At 43.8% G+C, this 21,942-nt stretch overlaps 1 protein-coding gene across 8 annotated transcripts in view; it reads left to right on the top strand.

Annotated features, from left to right (window-relative positions):
• The window catches only part of TBC1D30 (TBC1 domain family member 30), a 104,233-nt gene that overhangs the window by 40,420 nt on the left and 41,871 nt on the right, over positions 1 to 21,942 (top strand). The window contains exon 1 of one of the 8 annotated variants that reach the window (XM_019960876.2): positions 13,748 to 21,047. The exons of 5 other annotated variants lie outside the window; for them this stretch is intronic. In XM_019960876.2, the coding sequence (XP_019816435.2) occupies positions 20,876 to 21,047 (172 nt within the window). In that variant the 5' untranslated portion in view covers positions 13,748 to 20,875. Of the gene's footprint in view, positions 1 to 13,747; positions 21,048 to 21,942 lie in introns of those variants that run through there. 2 more of the 8 variants (XM_070788576.1, XM_019960877.2) reach the window with 2 other exon arrangements.

Below are 21,942 nucleotides of genomic sequence, written 5' to 3'. Positions count from 1 at the left end.
TATGGAAGTTGCTATAGCTGGGCTCCTTGTTTTTTGTGTGTGTCTAGTTCTTCCAGCTCAAGGTGGAGATCGCCTCACACCTTACTGACACTACCCAGGGTTGACAGCAGAGGGCAGGCCTGCTCCTTTCCCTGACCTGGGACCTGCACTCTTCTTCCTAACTGGGTCTGCTGCCTCTGACATTCAGCAGTTTTCTGACTTGTCAGATCACAGTTTCTGGCATCAGTTATGTAATATAATTCAAACCAGTGGAGAAGGGACAGAGAAATCATTTCCTTGTTTTCTCTATACATCTTGGATTCTTTCTGGGAAGATTCTTTTAGCCCACGTTGGTGGCCCTCTCTGAACTTTTTCTGCCCTATTTCTCCCAGGGTGACCCATAAGAGGTATTAGGGATTCGACTCTCTGCTCGTGTAATGTGAGAAGATTGTGGTCCTCAGGTGTAAGATTCAGCTCTCTATTCATGTAATGAGAAGGTGTGGTTCTCAGGTGTTAGGTGATGATTCTTAATAGGTCATCAAGGAAGCTTTTCAAGTTTGATTCCTGCACTGAGAGCCACATCCATATGAATAGATTTGTTGTTGTTATTCTTGGAAAGATGTGATATTATTTCTCCTTTGTAGAGCAGGTGCTAAGTTGGCAAATAGTATTGGGCTGTGAGTTCAGGAGTCCTGGATTCTGTGTCTGATGCTGTTGGTTTTTCTGCACATCATCCTGCTTGCCTTTGTTCATATATTTGAAGAAACAGTATTCTTCTAGGGGACTTACTGGTGACTCTTCATAGTATCTCATTGAGGAAAACAACATGTCCTCTTTCAAAGTTTTAGCCTTTGTATTTGTGAGCAGAAACAATTCACCCCATGTCAGAAAAACAACAAATTTCCCAAACCGATTGTTAAAAAATTTAGTTGCGATGTTTATCCCTTTATTTGAGTGAAAGTTGAACAGTGAGTGGAAGGTGTCTCCGTTATTGTCATTGTCATGCTGTGCTCAGTCATGGCCGACTCTTTGTGACCTCATGGACTGTAGCTCGCCAGGCTCCTCTGTCCATGGGATTTCCCAGGCAAGAACACTGGAGCTGGTTGCCCATTTTGTACACCAGGGGATCTTCTTGACCCAGGGATCGAACCCACGACTCTTCTGTCTCCTGCAGTGGCAGGTGGGTTCCTTACCACTAGTGCTACCTGGCAAGCCCTAGTGTGCTATGTAGTCCACAGGGTTGCAAAGAGTCAGACATGACAACAAAGAGTCAGCAGCAGTAGCACACACACGGGCACCTGGGAAGGCCAGTGGTTTGTGAGATTCACTCCACCTGTGTGGACCAGTCACCTTCAGCATCCAGTGGTATCAATGTCCTCTCCATGGATGGCTGGGACCATACTTTCTTAAACTTTCCCATTAAGTTAATACTCCTTGCACTTGAATTTCAGTCTGTGTTTTTCTTGAAACTATATCCAGAATTGGTATCAGTGCTGTAACTATAGTTAGGGAATGGGAGTCTCAGAATGAGTAAATGACCTGACTGGGATTTCCCTGTTAATCAGTCCAATGCTCCTGTCAATTTATAGAATAATGAAATTTGAGATCCTTGGGGACCAGCTAGTCCAGCATGCTTATTTTACAGGTGAGGAAATCGGAGGCTGAAAATGGCTAATAAGATGGTTGCAACTACCTCACATCTATTAGGAAGGCTGCTGTTAAAAAAAGAAAACAGAAAATGATTGTTGGTGAGAATGTGTGAAAAACGGAAACCCTTTTAGAGGGACAGTAAAATGGTGCTGCTGCTATGAAAAATGGTATGACAGTTCCCCCCAAAACTAAAAATAGAAGTACCGTATGATCTCACAATTCTGGGTATACAGTTGTCCCTCGGTGTCTACAGGATCACTTCCAAAATCCTTAGATGCTTGAATCTCTCTGTATCTATAGTGCATATCTGTGGAGTCAACCAGCTGCAGATGGTGTAAAAAATCTGCATATAAATGGACAAGCACAGTTCAAACCCATGTTGTTCAAGAGTCAACTGTATACCCCAAAGAATTGAAAGCAGGGTCTAGAAAAGATATCTGTACACCCATGTTTATAGCAACGCTTTTCACAGTATGTGAAAATATTCCACAAGATGTGGAAGTGACCCAAGTGTCCATCGACGGATGAACGGATACATGAAATGTGGTATATACATATGTGTGCTTATTCGCTCAGTCGTGTCCGACTCTGTGCGACCCCATGGACTGTAGCCCACCAGGTTCCTCTGTCCGTGGGGATTCTCTGGGCAAGAATACGGGGTGGGTTGCCATGCCCTCCTCTGATATATACATATGGTGGAATCTTATTTACCGTTTAAAAGGAAAACAAGTCTCACATATGCTAAAACATGGCTGATCCTTGAGGACATTATGCTAAGTGAAATAATAGTCGCAAAAAAACAAATAGGTACCACTTATATGAGGCATCTAGAATCATGAAATTCACAGAGACACAAAGTAGAATGGTTGTCACTAGGGGCTGGGAGGAGGGAGGATGGGGAGTTGTTTAATAAGTAGAGTTTCAGTTTGGAAAGATGAAGAGTTCTGGAGATGCATTGCACAACAGCGCGAATGTACTTAACATTATCACTCCCCCTCAAAGATCTTATGGCCACAAGGATAGTTGGTGCTTCCTTGCCTCTCAACTATTCTGTGCTTGTCCTCATATGCCATTAATGACATTCTTCCCACAAAATCAATCATGCGCCAGAAGCTAACACATCCTTTCCTAACTGGGTTGTCACCACCCAGAAAGATCATTGTCATTGTTGACATGTGGTTGCTGTTTGATGCTCCATTGTTGAAGTGTGGTTGCTGTTTGACGCTCCATCCTCCTCTCTTCAAACTGTTCTTTCCCACTCTGCGCTCCAGGCAGGATGAATTACAGCTGGTTGTAAAAATTCACCACATGCTCTTGGCACGTGCTATTCGCTTTGGTACTCTCCTCTCCATTACCTCTCTATGGTAACTTCTACTTTTAGGATCCAGCTGAGGCATCATGTCTTCTGGAAAGTACCTTTGACCACAGAGTCTGAATCTGGGGCTTCTCTGTTCAGGCTCGTCCTGGCCACATGGAGTTGTCATGCTTCTGTCCCGTGGTCTGTATCTCCCACTGGACTGTGCCTTACTTATTTGACGTTCCTGGTGTCTAGTACTCTGCTTGCATGGGGTAGTTGCTCAAAAACCTTTGCTGAAAAAATAACAGTGTCTTGGAAGATGCTGTTGTAAGAGAGGCATATTAAAAAATGTACATCATCAATCACTGATCTGCAGCTCTCTGGCTTCTTTTTTTAAAGAATATCTCTCATTTTTTTAAACTGTGGTAAAATGTAACCTAAACTGCGCCATCTTTTAAAAAATAATTTTATGTATTTATTTTTCACTGCGCTGGGTCTTTGTCGCTGTGCAGGCTTTTCTCTGGTTGTGGCAAGCAGGAGCAACTCTCTAGTTGCAGTGCACAGGCTTCTCATTGCGGTGGCTTCTGTGGCAGAGCACGTGCTCCAGGGCTTCAGGAGTTGTGGCTCCGGGCCCTAGAGCTCAGGCTCAGTAGCTTAGTTGCACTGTGGCATGTGGGATCTTCCCAGGCCAGGGATTGAATCCATGTTTCCTGCGTTGGCAGGTGGATTCTTTACCACTGAGTCACCAGGGAAGCCCCTAGACTTTTCCATTTTAAGTATGTGGCTCATTAGTATTCCGTAGAGCCATAGTTGCTGTGCAGCCATCACCACCATCCGTCTCCAGAACTCTTCATCTTGCAGAACTGAAGCTCTGCACCCATTAAGCAAAACTCCCCAGTCCTCTCCTCAGTCCCTGGCAACCTCCACTGAGTATGGGTCCTTTTACGATGGGCTTATTTCATTTAGCAGAATGTCCTCAAGGTTCATCCGTGTAGTAGCAGCATGTGTCAGAATTGCCTTCACTGTTAATGCTGAAAAATATTCCACTGTGTGTAGGTAACACATTTTGTTTATTCATTCATTGATCTACACTTGGATTGCTTCCATCCCTTGGCTATTGTGAATAAGGCTGACATGAACATGGGGCAGCTCTGACTTTTTAAGCATGACAAGCCTGTCCTTGTGTTGTTCACACAGCATCACATAAACACAGCTTTCATACTCTGAATTCTTCCTACCTCCATCCTGAGTCATTTTTCTCCATCCATCTGCTTTCTTCCCTGTTTCAGTCTCCCCAGTTTAGGTCTTGTAACTTGTTTTCCTCACTTAGAACTGCTTCTGTTATGACAAACCCACAGCCAGTGTAATACTCAAGGGTGAAAAGCTGAAAGCCTTCCCACTAAAATCTGGTACAAGACAAGGATGTTCACTCTTACCACATCTCTTCACCATAGTATTGGGAGTCCTAGGCACAGCAATCAGACAAGAAGAAGAAACAAAAAGTATCCAAATTGGACGGGAAGAGGTAAAACTGTCACTCTATGCAAATGAAACCATAGAACTGCTTCTGTGGTTTCCCTCTGCATCTGTGATTCACACTCACCCTCTTGTCTGTTTTTTTCAGATCAGTCATGCTACAGGCCCAGTTGTGGAAGACCTGTTTCTCTACCTCGTGGAGTTTGGGATCTTTTGACAGAATGTTTTCCCTTCCCTCATCTATTGTCTCCTCCGCACCAGCATTTTCTCTTCTGCTTTGCCAGCTATTCCCACTGGAGAAAGGAAGCTCCACTGGCAGCAGCCTTCCCATGCCCTGTTCAGCGTGAAGCAACCCCTTCCTTCCCCTTGACCCCTGCTGCTTCCTTTCCCCAATCTCCCATGATTGCAAGGCTTCGGAGACATCAAAAGTGATCTCCTGAGCTAGAGATGACCTATTGCAAAATACAGCCCCCACTCTCAACAGCCCTTGTTAGGGAATCTGGTGGGAGAGGGGTTTGTTTCACATCTTTTCTGCCTGGTATCCTGCTTCTCCAAGGTCACGTGCTGTCTGTCCCTGTAGCACCGTCTTTTCTCTTCACTCTATGCCTGTTCCTCCTCTTTTAGTCCCCAAAGTACCGCTGGCAGGAGGCTGGCTGTGAGTAATGTCCTTGACTGAAGGTTTTAGGATGACATGGAGGAAAGCTGCAGCATGGAAGGATACAAGAGGTGGTTGACTGGTGAACTGAATCTTGGACATCCTTGCTTTTAAATGTTCTTGGGCCATTTTCCTCTGGGAATTTCTCCCTGGTAGTCTTTTCCTTTAGGCTCTAGTAATCTGGTGGCTCAGATGGTAAAGAATGTGCCTGCAATGCAGGAGACTCAGGTTCGATCCCAGAGTCTGGAAGATCCTCTGGAGAAGGAAATGGCAACCCATTCCCATATTCTTGCCTGGAGAATCCCATGGACAGAGGAACCTGACGGGCTGTAGTCCATGGGGTTGAACAGAGTCTGGACATACCTGAGGGACTAACACTTTCACAATAATCTATTTTAGGCTTCCCAGGTGGTGCTAGTGGTAAGCAGGAGATGTAAGAGATTCAGGTTTGATCCCTGGGTTGGGAAGATCCCCTGGAGAAGGGAATGGTGACCCACTCCAGTATTCTGGCTTGGAGAATCCCATGGACAGAGGGGCCTGGTGGGCTATAGTCCATCTGGGTCGCAAAGAGTCCAACAGGACTAAAGTGACAGCCCAAGCACAATCTATTTTAGGGCTCAACTGCCCTTGCGGTCAGAAAGCCAGAGGATCAGGAGTTAGACGGTAAACCCGCACCACCACCACCGCTGCTACTGCTGCTAAGTCGCTTCAGTCGTGTCCGACTCTGTGCGACCCCACAGACGGCAGCCCACCAGGCTCCCCCGTCCGTGGGATTCTCCAGGCAAGAACACTGGAGTGGGTTGCCATTTCCTTCTCCAAAGCATGAAAGTGAAAAGTGAAAGTGAAGTCGCTCAGTCAAATCTGACTCTTAGTGACCCCATGGACTGCAGCCTACCAGGCTCCTCCTTCCATGGGATTTTCCAGGCAACTGGAGTGGGGTGCCATCGCCTTCTCCGAAACCTGCGCCACTGGGCTTGCCTAAATTTTTCCTCACGGGAGAGTCAGCTGTAGTTAACTTTGCTGCCTGTGCTACCCTTCTACGTACCCTTCCCAGCTCATCTAGAATGAGCTCAGGTGGGATGGTGGAGGCATTCTAAACACTTCTGTTTGGCTAAAGTTCATTTTGAATCAAGTCATACAGTAAATTTTGTTTTGATTTTTAAAACTTTTTTATTGAATGAAAGATTCTTTAAATTCTATGGTGCTTTACAGTTTTTAAAATGTTCACACACATGATTTCATATAATCTCATAATAACTCTTTTTTCTCTTTTCCTCTCCCCTTTTATATTGCCCTTCCTCCTTCCCAGTGGTAACCACTGGTTTGTTCTCTGTATTTGTGAGCCTGCTTCTTTTTTATTTTATTCACCAGTTCATTGTGTTTTTAAAGTTCCACATATAAGTGATGGGTTTCCCTGGTGGCTCAGATGGTAAGAAAATGCTGAAGAGCAGGCTTTGATCCCTGGGCTGGGGAGATCCCTGGGAGAAGGGAATGACAACCCACTCCAGTATTCTTGCCTGGAGAATTCCATGAACAGAGGAGCCTGGTGGGCTATACAGTCCACGAGGTTGCAAAGAGTCTGACATGACTGAGTGACTAACACTAACTAACTGCAGGTGATATCATACAGTATTTCACAGAGCACAGTGCCCTTTAGGTTCATGCATGTTGCTCCAAGACATTATTACATTCTTTCTTAATGGCCAAGTATCATTCCATTGTGTGTGTGTGTGTGTGTGTGTATACACACATGCACACATCCTTTTTACCCATTCATCTTAGGTACCAAGTGTACCTAAGTGATGTACACTTAGGTTGCTTCCATTGGGGTGCATGTATCTTTTTGAATTAGTGTTTTTTGTTTTTCTTCAGATATATACCCAGAAGTTGCTGGGTCATTCGAATCCTCCCTAGCAGCTGCACCAATTTACATTTCCACCAACAGTGTATGAGGGTTCCCTTTTCTTTACGTCTTCGCTGGCATTTGTTCTTTGTGTTCTTTTTGATGACAGCCATTCTGACCGGTTGTACACCAAATTTTGTAATGGAAGTGTTGGACATCCAGCAAGGAGGCATCTGAAGCATTGAGTCACTGCATCAAAGCCTCAACATCAGCAAGTGGTTAATGAGCTTTTTCTGTTGTGTGTGATATTGTGCAAGAGTTTCAAACACATTTTTAAGAGTCTGGGCAATTTAGTCTGAATCATCTCCAATGTTACCCTGACTCTGGGACACAGTGATTGTGACAGCTGGTCCCTGCACAAGAGGAAGCACAACAATGGCACAGAAATTATTCAAGAACAATTATACCCAAAGTCCTCATCATCGAATGTTTTCTCTCTATGGAGAGGATCTTTGGTTTGTCGCTTTCTCAGCTCTTGAGCCTGTTTCCTGTTTCACATTTGACAGATTATTTTCAGAGACAAATCGTATCTGCAGTTTCTTGGGGGAACTTCAAGGGGGCCCAGATTTTTCCTGGATGAGTTATAAGGGTGGTTGATGCAGAAATGATTGTCTTGTGAGGTTTCCACCAAGCCCCATGTCGCCAGGGGCTCTTAGAGGAAACAGCTGGTCTTCAGTAATCCTTCCCTAAGAGCTTCACCCATTTTCTCTGGCATCATGGAATCTTTTTATTTAATTGGCAGTGCTATGTGGACCTTGTTGATGCTGCTTCTCTGTTATCGCTACCAGTACCTTGTTTGTTTTAGTAGGTAAATAATACATGGGGAGTTTAAGGAGATGGTGGATGTTTCATTCACTTGGTAACATAAATGAGGCTGTGAACAAGTCTCCTTTCAAAACTTCCAGAGTGTTTTTGGTCCTGCTTAGATCAGAACTATCTGGTTATATTTTATTGGCTTGGTGTAGCTTTTCAGGGAGGTGGACCTGGGTTCAACTCCCAGCTCCACCACTTATTAGTCATATGACCTTGGGAAACTTACTTAACCACTTCATTTGTTCCTTCTTCTTTCCTTTCTTCCTTCAGGAATAAAAAAATTTAAAAAGTACAAGGAAAAAATACAATAAATTCCTATATTCCTACCACTCAGAATTAACTATTTATAGTTGAATCTATTTTCTTTTAGTCATTTCCCTGTCATGCTTAGTAAAAAATTATTACCCTGATGATATATGTGTACACTCTCCCTTTACTCCCCACTTCTTGGGGAATAATGCTTACCTTGTGGGGTTAAAATAAGATAAGAGACCTAAAGCACCTAGCCAGTGCCTGAGCCATAGCAGACAGCTGGTGCACGGTAGCTGTTATTTATTTTTCTCCTTCCATCCTTACTGCTCTCTTTGTGTATCTCCATTAGAAACTGTAGTCCTCGAAAACTGACAACCTTCTAAAAATGATTTTTTTCTTCCACAAACTCTTTCCCCTTCTAGGGTGTATTTGTAGCCCCCAACTCAAGGAATTGATATCAATACATGTGGGAATGGATAGAATGCACCAAACAACTTATTTATATTGCAAATAATCAAAATACATTGAAAGGCCAGGACTTGCTAGTGAATGATGGATTACATTTGGGAAACCCTTTAAAACAAAATGATTGAACCAAATTTTAGATAACTGCATGCATTATTTTAAAAGCTGTGATATTGCAGGAATAGAAAGATTGAGATGAAAATTGCTTATTTAAACTCTGCTTAGGAAGATTGGTTTCTTCCTTGTAGTGATCTTGCAAAGCAAGAGGCTGTTGAGTAATTAATACTAGGGCTTTATTAATTTATGAGAGCAGAGAAGGATTAGCTTGTTTGCACTGAAGTGAATTCTTTCCAAGTAACATGTTGAAAAAATTAAATGATGAGAAGTGCAAACAGTTTGTCAATTTAAATGAATATTCCATTTTATGGGCTTCCTAGACTTGTTTTAGGAGAAGGCAATGGCACCCCACTCCAGTACTCTTGCCTGGAGAATCCCATGGATGGAGGAGCCTGGTGGGATGCAGTCCATGGGGTTGTTAAGAGTCGGACACGATTGAGCGACTTTGCTTTCACTTTTCACTTTCACTCATTGGAGAAGGAAATGGCAACCCACTCCAGTGTTGTGTTCTTGCCTGGAGAATCCCAGGGACGGGGGAGCCTGGTGGGCTGCCATCTATGGGGTTGCACAGAGTCAGACATGACTGAAGCAACTTAGCAGCAGCAGCAGCAGCAGCAGACTGGTTTTGAGGCTTCCCTTGTGGCTTAGCTGGTCAAGAATCCGCCTGCAATTTGGGAGACCTGGGTTCAATCCCTGGGTTGGGAAGATCCTCTGGAGAAGGGAAAGGCTACTCACTCCAGTATTCTGGCTTGGAGAATTCCATGGACTGTATAGTCCATGGGGTCGCAAAGAGTTGGACACAACTGAGCGATTTTCACTTTCACTTAGACTGGTTTTGCAATAAAATCTCTAGGCCCAAAAGCAAGGTAACATAATTAAAGAGCAAAGACACTCAAGTGACCAGGTGGCATCGTTTGTAACCTACAACAATGTTGATGTAAAAACTTTCAAGATGTCTTTCCTTAAATTCTAAGTGCCTTTAATACTGTGTACTAATGATAACAATAAATCATTTATAAAGAACTTACTCTGAGCCAGACAGTACCATAAGTGCTTTCCTTGTATTATTTGATCCTTAGAATAACTGTTTTGAAATACATTGTTTCCCATTTAATGGGTGAAGAGATGAGATAATTAACCTACCCAAGTTTATGTAGTTCCTGAATGTTGGAGCCAGGTTTCAATCCAGGTAGCTGGTTCTAGAGTCTGATTTTAGCTGGTGTACTATCCTGGAGGTTCCCCAGTAGCTCAGGTGGTAAAGAATCCACCTGCAATGTGGGAGATCTTGGTTTGATCCCTGGGTTGGGAAGATCCCTTGGAAGAGGGCACGGCAATCCACTCCAGTGTTCTTGCCTGGAGAATCCCGTGGACAGAGGACTGCCAATAGCTAGAATTTAGGAGTGTTTTACCTGATGAAAGTGAAAGGCACTCAGTTGTGTCTGACTCTTTGAGACCCCATGGACTGTGGCCCACCAGGCTCCTCTGTCCATGGAATTCTCCAGGCAAGAATACTGGAGTGGGTAGCTATTCCCTTCTCCAGGGGATCTTCCTGACCCAGGGATCAAACACAGGTCTTCTGTATTACAGGAGAACTTTTTACTGTCTGAGCCACCAAGGAAGAGTAGAGCACATATGTGATATTTGAGCATCACATATATTTTGGAAACTTGTCAGGGAGACTAAGAATAGTGATTATGGATTTTTTTTGGATACATGGCATAAATGTCAGTCAAAATAACTTCATAAACACATCTGCTTATTTCTCTGGTAGTTGAATAAAAAGTCCTCCACCCCTGCTTTTTTTTTTTTTTTTTAAGGAGTGAGAATGTCTGGCTCTCTTCTTGACATGAGTTTATGATGTTGTTTATTGTTCGTGTTCTTGTACTGAGTGTCAGGTGTGTATGAGCCCCATGCTGCTTGCAGGCAGGGGAGGCGAGAGATCCAACAATGAAGAAGTCTTAGATCCTGTGTTCAATGCAATTTATGTTCTACTGAGAAGCGTGTAAATAATTCAAGGGTGTGGGTCAATGAGGTGTGGCGGTGGGAGAAGTGTGGCGTCTGAAATATAGGCAGTTACCATTTAAAAATGTTCAGTCAGCAGGATCCCAACCTGATATTCTTTGTGTCATAAATGCAATTAAAAAAATTTACTGAGTTCTTACAGTATTTTAGGCCTCATGCTAGAAAATTATTTTGAACTTTCCTAAAATGGACTGTGGTACTTATTTTCAAGCATTAGGAAGATTTAAAGTTTAGAGAAGCCAGAGGTAACTTTATTTAGACATAATCTATTCCCTCCTTGGGAGCTGGTGTATGTGATTGATGCTGGCATTAGGCCAGAGTGACGTACCGCCCTGTGACACTCTGTGGCAGGCTGGGACAAAAGACAGTGGCAATTAAAGTGTCAGTGCTGCTATATTACGTACATGAGTATACTAGGCCACACCTGTATTGCTTCTAGAACAGAAGAGCACTTGGGAAGTATATTTAGTAAAAGTGTCTGCTTCCTTAGGAGTTTTTCTCTGTTACCAAAACTTTACATTGACTTGCAAAACTGGAACACATAGATGACTATTTTTAAGACTATACTGGTGAATTCCTGTGTCTGTGGAGGTAAAGATAAAAGTGAGTATCAGTCACCAGACTTGCTACCCTTTAGAATGCTGAGGCCTATATTGACTGACATACAATAAAATTCCTCTTACCCCCAAGTCTCTGTCACCCGCATAATTCAGGAGACATGTGTTTTCCTTTTAATGTAGTTCCTAATGTGATTTTCAGTTCCTTTCTAATGCCTGTCCCGGCCTCTCAGACAATGAGAATAAAAATATAAAGACAATGTAAGATTTTTTGTAAATACATAAAAATTCAGTTTGTTCAGGCTCCTCTTTTTAAGTCAAGAAAATATAATGATACATTTAAAAAATATCCTTAATGAGGATTGAAGCCTCATTAAGCCTCTTTTTTGCTTAAGTATCAGTTCATCTGAAACTATAATAATCCAAGCTGTATTCTCTAAGCATTATAGTTGGTCAGTATTTATACTGGATGGAGGAATTCTTAGAAAGTAATAGACTCTGAATATCCATTCAGTTGGCCTCAGAGAATCGTAGTGTTGGAAGCTGTCTTACTGATGATAATAGTTGAACCTCATCTCATTTTAAGTGTCCTTTCACAGCACTCCTGACTGCTGGGCTTGCAGTCTTTGCCTGAGAACTCCAAAGAAAGGGCATTATGATCTCCTGAGGCTACGATTTACTACAGTTAGAGTGTCCTTAAATTCTGATGTGTGCCTCTCTGTAACACCATTTAGCGGTTCTGATTTTGCACTTTGAAGTGAACATGAATATATAGTCAATATTCCTTCCCCTGAGTGAGAGCATGAGGGTAGGAATGCTAAAAGGGAGCATCTGGTGAGGACCTCAGTGGGGTGTTCTAGCCAGCCAGACTTTCCCTGTAGGTCAGGTCCTGGGCCTGTTGTGCAGACTTCTGGGTAGACTGTGAACAGGGCTATTTTATTTAACCTTTATTTTGTACAGTTGTCAACAAACAACTGAGGAGAACACCCCAGTGCAAAGGTATTGAGAGACTGCTTTGCATCACTACAGTGTTAGAGTCTTGACTTTCATTATGCGACCCCATTCTCACAATTACTCGAGGGTAAGTATCATTAATTCCAAAGAGGAGAAACTGAAACCCAGAAATTAAGTAACTTGCCCAAGGACATAGAGCTAGTAAGTATGGGCATTGGCATTCTAATCTTGGTCTCTTTCCTGCATCATCAAGATCTTCCTTTTATTTTATTTTTTATTAAATTTATTTACTTTAAATTGAAGGATAATTGCTTTACAGAATTGTGTTGGTTTCTGCCAAACATCAACATGAGCCAGCCATAGGTATACATATGTCCCCCCTGCCCTAGGACCTTTCTGACGCATCATGTTGCCTCCTGGAGGCCTTACCAGGTGCAGCTTTCATGGGTTTCCTCATCAGTTCACATGTTTTGTATCTTCTCTTCTGAATGAATCCAGCTGGGAAGTCTAAGTTTCCCAGGCCAGCTAAGTCAACATTCATGTTAATTCAGCTCTCTCTCCTCTTTTTGATACCTCTATAGCATTACCAGGAGAAGGCAATGGCACCCCACTCCAGTACTCTTGCCTGGAAAATCCCATGGACGGAGGAGCCTGGTAGGCTGCAGTCCATGGGATCTTGAAGAGTCGGACACAACTGAGCAACTTCACTTTCACTTTTCACTTTCATGCATTGGAGAAGGAAGTGGCAACCCACTCCAATGTTTTTGCCTGGAGAATCCCAGGGACGGGGGAGCCTGGTGGGCTGCCATCTATGGGGTCGCACAGAGTTGGACACAATTGAAGTGACTTAGCAGCATAGCTTTACCATCAAAGTTAAGCATGTTGTTTTTAAAGCATATTATTTCCTTTTTTCTCTCTGCTGCTGCTGCTGCTAAGTCGCTTCAGTCGTGTCCAATACACATCAATAGGTATGGGAAACCTCTCCTTTCATATTCCTCAACTGGATCAAAAAGCATCTCAGAATAGTTTGGTTTAAAGGTTGGGAAATCTTAACTAGTCCACTTGTGACCAGGTTGAACCACGATTTCATCTTCTAAAGTGATTGGTCTGAGTTCTACTCTTGATGTGCAAATAGAAGGCTGAATATCACAATTATGAGAAGAACAGAGATGAGCTTTGTCCTTTTAGCCTGCTTTCAGGTGAAATTTAATAGTTCAATAAAATGAAGCCCTGGGAAAACACTGGAATGTCTGATAGGAGTAGAGATAATGGTATCCCTCCAAGTACTTGCATAGTAATTAATTTTTAATTGAATTTTAGGGGATGTATAATATTATATAAATTACAGATGTACAACATGCTGCTACGTCACTTCAGTCGTGTCCGACTCTGTGCGACCCCATAGACGGCAGCCCACCAGGCTCCCCTGTCCCTGGGATTCTCCAGGCAAGAACACTGGAGTGGGTTGCCATTTCCTTCTCCAAGGCATGGAAGTGAAAAGTGAAAGTGAAGTCGCTCAGTCGTGTATGACTCTTCGTGACCCCATGGACTGCAGCCTACCAGGCTCCTCCATCCTTGGGATTTTCTAGGCAAGAGTACTGGAGTGGGGTGCCATTGCCTTCTCCGATGTACAACATAGTGGTTCACAATTTTTAAAGGTTATATTCCACTTATATTTGTTATATTTGCTATAATCATGCTCCCTGACTTTGCACTATACTATAAAGCTAGAGCAACCAAAACAGTGTGGTGCTGGGAAAACTGGGCATGTAGAAAAGTGAAATTAGAACATCATATACATTGTCTAACATCATATACAAAAATAAAATGGATTGAAGACCTAAATGTAAGACTGGATACCATAAAACTCCTAGGGGAAAACATAGGCAGAACACTCTTCAACAAAAATCATAGCAATATATATATTTTTTGCAAAGTATTTGAAATTAACCTTTCACACTGTCCTGTTACTACCTGCTTTGTCTGTCCCTCAGTAAATTTAAGCTTCTTGAAGATAGAGAATATACTGAATTCAGACTTTTATTTCCCAGAGGCCACAGCACAATGCCTTTCCACAGCAATTGAGAAATAACTTTTCACTAATGAATGAATGAATAACAGAAATTAAAGATGTCTTATGTGGTCAACATAAACCTTCCTTAAGTGGTGTTGAATCAGTTTCTGTTGTTATTATTTTTAAAAATTATTTATTTATTTTTGGCTGCACTAGATTTTCATTGCTGTGCTTGGGCTTTCTCTAGGTGTGAGTTGGGGCTACTCTCTGTTGCAGTGCATGGGCTTCTCATTGCAGTGGCCTCTCTTGTGGAGCAGGGACTCTAGGCACGTGGGTTTCAGTAGCTGCAGCACATGGACTCAGTATTTGTGGCCCACAGGCCCAGCTGCTCCAGACATTCAGGATCCTCCTGGACCAGGGATCGAACCTGTGTCCCCTGCCTTAGCAGGTGGACTCCCAACCACTGGACCACTGAGGAAGTCCCTCAATTTCCATTCTTTTGAGGCAAGAAAATACTTTCTAGAAAATAGAAAATTTTGGGTTAGCTATGCATCTGAAGTTATGCGGACCTGGCTGCAGGGTTTTATACGTATTTCCAGGATGGTACTCTGAAATAGGGCTTCACTCTAGCTAGGAATTAAATTTTTATATTAGATGAGTTTTGAATTTGAAACCTTCTGGTTTGTAAATAAAACTGGTTAGCCTTAAAATACTTCATCCAAGATATTCGCGCATGCTTGGGGTAAATGTTAGGTGTGCTTTTGTCTTGGAAAATATCTGATTAAAAGCATGATTCTGAGAAAGCAGAAGCAGGGACCATTGGGACGTAGAAGATGGTGCTGAGTGTGATTTGGTGTTGAAATTTCAAAGCTTCTCTGTTCCACGTGCAACAGAATTCTATCTCTGAGATAAACAAAATAGAAAAGCTACACCTAATTGTCTTCAAGGATGCCTGTATTTAAGTAGAGACATAGGTTTTATGACTAAGAGAAACCGTTCAAAAAGAAAACAAAGTGGTCCAGTATATTATGCGATGTGTCAGATAATTGTAAGGTTCTTCCTTTCCTCTCTGTCTCTCTCATGAGGGAAAATGTTTATGACGATGTCTCCATGAGCTCACAGTTGTGTGGGCTCCTTCCTGGGTAATGAGTTGAAGGAGCTATTTATTAAGGCCCTACTTTTAGTTCGGTCTGAGGAAAGAACTTACGGGACTGGTCACAGTTTACGGTCCCTTTAGGAGATATGACTTTTCCTATTTAGGAGTTGCTCACGGACCTGCAGAAGTTGTGGGGAGAGCAGAGAGAGGAGACTTTATGCCACCAGGCTGTGTGTGTGTGCGCGTGCTCAGTTGTGTCCGACTCTTTGCAACCCCATGAACTGTAGCTTGCCATGCTCCTCTGTCCATGGGATTTCCCAGGTAAAAATACTGGAGGGGGTTGCCATTTCCTACTCCTGGGCATCTTCCCAACCTAGGAATTGAACCTGTGTCTCCTGCATTGGTAGGTGGATTCTTCACGACTGTGCCACCTGGGAAGCCCGTGCCACCAGACCACCACCCTTTTCATTAGCACAAATGCAAAGACATACCAGATTTCCCAGGTGGCTCAGTGATAAAGAATCTGCCTGCAACACAGGAAATGCTGGTTGGATCCCTGGGTCGGGAAGATCCTCTGGAAAAGCAAATGGCAACCCACTCCAGTATTCTTAACCTAGGAAATCTCATAGACAGAGATGCCTGGCGGGCTACAGTCCATGGGGTCACAAAAGGGTCAGACACAACTTAGCAACTAAACAACAACAACAGAAGACATAATATCTCCTGCCTGAGGAAGGACAGCGCTGGGCCTGGTGTCTGGAACATCTCTTCTAACTCTCAAACACTTGTGAGCTTGAGCGCAGCTGCCAGAGAGAAATGAAGCCAGGAGGATGAATTCAAGCCACCTCCCCAGAGTGGGTCAACTCCCTTTGCTTTCTCTCTCTTTGCTTCAGGTTTTCAGAGCTTTTTCTCTTGGTAATTGTCACTACTTGCTCTGTTCAGTCCCCAAAGATAAACACATAGGCCCTTTTTCTTTTAAGATTTACCTGTTAAAAATAGCAGCATTAGGAAATCACAGAAACCCCGGACCTGATTCCCTTCTGGAAGCCCCGGGGGACTTGGCTTTTATTTCTTAAAAATGTTGGACTTGCTTTTCCTGCTAACTTGTCTCCTTTCTCCATTAAAGGAGTCATCTGCTGTCAAGAAAGCTTCACTGCCAGCATGTAGGCCTGGAGATGCACAACTAGCTGAGTGATCCCTACTTTCTTGTTTTGGCCTGGAGCTTGCATCTCTGGGGATATACTATGGGTGTTGGACTCTGAGACGTTCAGAGTATTTCCTCAAGTGCTCATTTTCTTTGGCAAGCCAGTAACAGATTCTCATCCGATGTGACGTTTTTGGTTTTCTTAAATTCAGCTTTAATCATAACTGCTCTGGACTATGCCAAAGGCTGATTTGCCCAAACGTGAATTCACAGATATTATTTGATTAGGAAAAATCACTCAGTTAGTGAAGGGTGATGGTAAGTTGGCTTTGGGTGGAAATCTCACCAGCTGAGATCCTCCAGCTGAGTTCATGCTGGCATTGTTTCCTCTACGAGTTGACTTCAGATGACATCTTTATCTTTTGCTTTTGGAAAACAATATTCCAGACACGAATAAGAAACTATGAGTCATATAATAAATATAATGCTAGGCTTGTGCTGTGACTGTTTTTAGAGCATTGTATTTTAGTGCTTAATTATCTGTTTACTACAAAAGTTGGCAGTCTTGGCCTTCCTCTCCCATGTAAACAAAATAATATTATTTAATTCCTTCATTATGTATTGCTTTAATAGTAGAAACTCTTAAATTTTTTTTTGTGTGTGTCAACTTCTGTGTAGTTTAGAATGAGAAATTTTCAAGAAAGTTTTTTTTTTTTAAGAGTCAGCTTTTCCTTGTAATAAATCTAAGTGCAATACGATTTTGATCTTGAAGGTAAAGAAGCCCCTGTCACTAACAGTAAGAGAAAATGCTGTAACTGAAGAATTTCAGAGAAAAACCTTTTTGTCAGCCATGACATATCTGGCAGTCTGAGGTCTATACTCGAGCTTCAGCAGCCTAGAGATATAATTTCTTCAATTCACTGAGAGTTGAGTGAATTCAGGAATATTGACTGCGGTTAACTGGTCAGTGTATTCTGTCCTCAGTGTCAAAGCCTCTACATAAGCCAAATGCAATCAAAAGTTTGCTTGGTGAATGTGGAGTCTGAGCCAAACGGTGTGGGATGGTCTGAGTGGTGGATGTCAGCCAGGCCTAGACGTCGTCTCTAGCCTGGAGGCAGTGTTGTAGAGCAGCGTCCATTTCTCCTCCTCTTGGCTGGTGAGGCTGTCTTTCCTGCTGGCCCAGTGCTAAAACCTGAGCATGAGTAGCCTTTCGTGTTGAGAACATAAACCCTCTGTGGTTTGAGCAGATGAGACTTCTGGAAAACCAGACCATGTGTCCACTTCCCAGCTGGATTTTCTTTCTCCTTCCAGTTTTCTTCCTTTAACTATGGGTGTTCAATACCATCTTCACCCAGGGGTTTGTGTTGCCCTCTAAAAAATTGGCTAACGTCAAACATCAGATGGGCTTCCCTGGTGGCTCAGTGGTAAAGAATTTGCCTGCAGTGCAGGAGGCACAGGTTCAGTCCCTGGGTTTGGAAGATCCTCTGGAGAAGGAAATGGCAACCCACTCCAAAATGCTTGCCTGGAGAATCCCGTGGACAGAGGAGCCTGGCGGGCCACAGTCCATGGGGTTGCAAAGAGTCAGACATGACTGAGGGACTGAGCACGAATAGTTGATTTACAATATTGTGCTAGTTTCTGGTGTATAACAAAGTAATTCATTTATACATATATATACTTTTCATATTGTTTTCCATTACGGTTTATTATAGAATATTGAATATAGTTCCCCATGCTATACAGATGTACCTTGTTGTTTATTTTGTATACAGTGGTTTGTATTTGCTAATCCTAAGCTTCCAGTTTATCCCTCTTCCACCCCCTTTCTCTTTTGGAAACCGTTTGTTTTCTGCATCTGTGAGTCTGTTTCTGTTTTGTAAATAAGTTCGTTTGTGTCATGTTTTGGATCCCTGGTCTTAGTGATATCATATGGTATTTGTCTTTTTCTGACTTACTTCCCTTGTGGCTCAGCTGGTAAAGAATCTGCTTGTGATGCGAGAGACCTGGGTTCGATCCCTAGGTTGGGAAGATCCCCTGGAGAAGGGAAAGGCTACCCACTCCAGTATAGTGGGTAGTCCATGGGATCGCAAAGAGTGGGACACAACTGAGCGACTTACTTCACTTCACTTCTGACTTACTTCACTTAGTATGATGATATCTAGGTCCATCTATGTTGCTGTAAAAGAATATTGTTTCATTCTCTTTATGGCTGAGTAGTATTCCATTCTGTATATATACCACATCTTTTTTTATCCATTCATCTGTCCATTAGCAACCATTGTTTTTGATGCTCAAAGTGTTCCAAATAGGCCGATAGTGTCCTGTTTGTGTGGCTCTCATGTCTTTTTGACATGACTCAGTTAGTCTTGAAGCACCTCCTTTCTTCCTTTGTTCATCAAGATGTTTCTAAAGGAACCCTGATTCCTTTTAGTGGGGAATGAGTTTTAGAGACCAAATTCTGGGTGCTAGGGTTATTCAGTGATGCTGGGTGGCTCTTAGTTCTAAACCTATTCAGTGGCTTTATATGTATTTTTGAAAAGAAAAAAGACGAGTTCATACATTATTTCCATTTAAGATACACTGTTGCAGGATTAAAAAACTTAATTTCTTTGATTGCACACTTTTATTTTTTGTTAGATTGAAAACACCTTGGTTCCTTTTGACATGAACATCATTTATTTAGGTTATTCTATAGTGTACATAAGAATTTTAAAAAACCAGTATTTTTAATAACAATAATGCTACAGAATGACATTTAAGATTTCTTTGTAGTTCTATTTGCTCTTAAAAGGTATACCACCATTCTACAAGCATAATACTATACTCTAAAGCAACTTATTTTTTTCTGTGTTCTTCTGCCATCAAAAGGATATTGAGTTAGGTTCATGTGTTTCTATTCATTTGTAAATTTTAGAGTTTCCTTTTTGTTTGATTTATTAATATTATTACTATAATGAATTAATAATAATACTTTTAATAACCATTAATAATATTAATATTATTCCAGAGTCCAAACTACATAAGGTACATCCAGAGAAGTGTTTTATATTCCTCTCTCTTCTACATTGTTCTCTTCCATATAAATACTATTTAGTTTTTTTTTTAATCCATCTGTTGTAACTTTTCTAAATATATATACAAATACCTTTGTATTTCCCTCCACATCCTTTCCTTTCTTAAGACTCATTCATCTTTATGATTAATATCCATTGGAGAATGTTTATGTTTATTCCTAGTTTATGAATGACTTAAAAACAGCAGTAATTATCGCTAGTAGTTATGACTACTCAAGTCTCTGGCTGGTGAGATGGAGGAGCCACTTTATTTTATTTTATTTTTTTTAGACAGTGAAATAGTTTATTAAATTTTGTGTATATAACTATACTAGTAAAAACTTATACTACAAAAAAGGGAAATACAGCTTAATACTTCTAAATAACAATGATGTGAGTTTTTTCTGGTCAAAAAAGAAAAACTTGTACCTACATATTGGTCAGTCACAGTAAATCCCTGCTTTTAAGCTGCCTTGGTGGCTCAGAGGTTAAAGCGTCTGCCTGCAATGAGGGAGGCCTCGGTTTGATCCCTGGGCCGGGAAGATCCCCTGGAGAAGGAAATGGCAACCCACTCCAGTATTCTTGCCTGGAGAATCCCATGGACTGAGGAGCCTGGTGGGCTACAGTCCACACGGTCACAAAGAGTTGAACACGACTGAGCGACTTCACTTTCACTTTTAAGTGGAACAGTTTTATTTTTAATTCCACTTCCATAAGAAACAGCCATTATTATAACAATATTATATATTTAATATATAATTAACATACAACATATATTAATAATATTAATATATAATACTACTACTAATGATAATACTTTTAACGTGCTTCCCATGCCCCTCTAAGATGCTGGGAAAGAGTTTAACACAATTTGGGATGAAGCTGGTGCTTCACCATCTACCAGCTACTCGCTGGTGTTCTGCACCTGAGATTTGCTCCCTTTGATGCTCCCTCCAGCGTCTCAGATCTTGGGAGAAACACGGAGATCTCTGTCACTGCTCCTAGTCTCGCCGTTGCTTATCCGCCCGCGCCCAGGCTGGGGGTGCTCCGCGGCTCCCCCACGCAGGTGCCGGGAGCCTGCCAGGCGTTGGGGAGCTAAGGCTGCCCCGCCTGCGCACGGTGATGCCGGGATTGGGGGCGGGGGCGCCGCCTCCGTCTCCCAGCACTCGATCGCTCCCGCCCTCCTCCCCGCCCCAAGCCCTCTCCAAGCCTCAGCCCGGCTGGCTCCGCACTGCAGATGCCTGCCTGCCGCTCCACTCTCAGCGGCTCCCACGGTGCTCCGCAGGTCCCTCGATCCCCTAGCATTCTCGCTGCTTCCCAGGGACCCTCGACTAAGCGAGCTCACCAAGCCCCCAGCGCGCGCCAAGCCGCTGCGCCAGTGGAGCGGCGGGAACCCAGGCGGAGCGCGGGATCCCAGGGCGCTCTCGGATGCGGCAGGACAAGCTGACCGGCTCCCTGAGACGTGGAGGGAGATGCCTGAAGCGGCAGGGTGGTGGCGGCGGCGGCGGTGGCGGCGTGGGCACCATCCTGAGCAATGTGCTCAAGAAGCGCAGCTGCATTTCTCGGACCGCGCCCCGGCTGCTCTGCACCCTGGAGCCGGGTGAGGACCTGGGGCGGCAGAAGGGAGCACTGGAGAGTAGCTTGGCGCCCACCTTGCTGATATCTCTGCCTTAGCTGGGACTCCGCTAGGCCCGGGATCACCCGCCGGTCGGCGAGTGCTGGGTGCCGCGGCTGGGCGCAGGCGGGGCTGGGTCGGCCTGGGGTAGGGAAAGCAAGGACCCAGGCCTGGCCGGGGCAGCGGCCTCCCTAGGCGCGGAGGAGGCTGCTCCCGCCGGCTGCCCGCGCGCCCCCACCCCGCGGCCTGTGAGTGGTCCAGCCCTGGCTTGTGCCCGGAGCTGCTGGCTGTTGGTGCGCTCGGCTAAGTGCTGGCGGCTGCCTGGGCTGTCAGAGGCCGCGCAACCAATTGTGCTTCGGACTCAAAAGAAGCCACACCTTAAAGGAGGTGTGGGAGGCGGAGAAAGGCACAGGTTTGATACTTGGGGTCGGAGGGAAAGGAAGTGACCGCGAAGGAAAAAAAAAATCGAGTGCATTTTCTTGAGCGTCCCTGCTTCGTGGGTGCCGGGATCATATCACCGGGAGCCTCCGGGTGGAGAGCAGGCAGGAAATACTCCTGCAAAGTAGAGATCCTTTCTGTAGGTAAAGACCGAGTGAGCTGCCTGTGTTAGGCTAGGCCCTTTCTGCTGTCAGCCTGTGTTTACACATCCCTGCATCTCCAGGCTGCATAACTCCGCGCCTGCTGCATCACCCGGCATTCCTCCCCGGGGGTTTTATGAGCCCAGCCCTGGCGTGCTCAGGCCCCTGGGCATAAGGCTTCGTGGTTAGGAGTGGCCGCAGAGGGAGCCGGCTGTGCCTGGACCCGTGCTTAGCGCCCACTTGTCCCCAGGGTGGCACCAGCTGGCTTCCAGGTGGGTTTGTCCTCCCCTGAACCCCCTCCC

Source organism: Bos indicus, chromosome 5 (genome assembly GCF_029378745.1).
Source record: "Bos indicus isolate NIAB-ARS_2022 breed Sahiwal x Tharparkar chromosome 5, NIAB-ARS_B.indTharparkar_mat_pri_1.0, whole genome shotgun sequence".
NCBI classification, from domain to species: domain Eukaryota; kingdom Metazoa; phylum Chordata; class Mammalia; order Artiodactyla; family Bovidae; genus Bos; species Bos indicus.
Note: the sequence above shows the minus strand (reverse complement) of the source record. Positions and strands in the feature narration are given on the sequence as shown.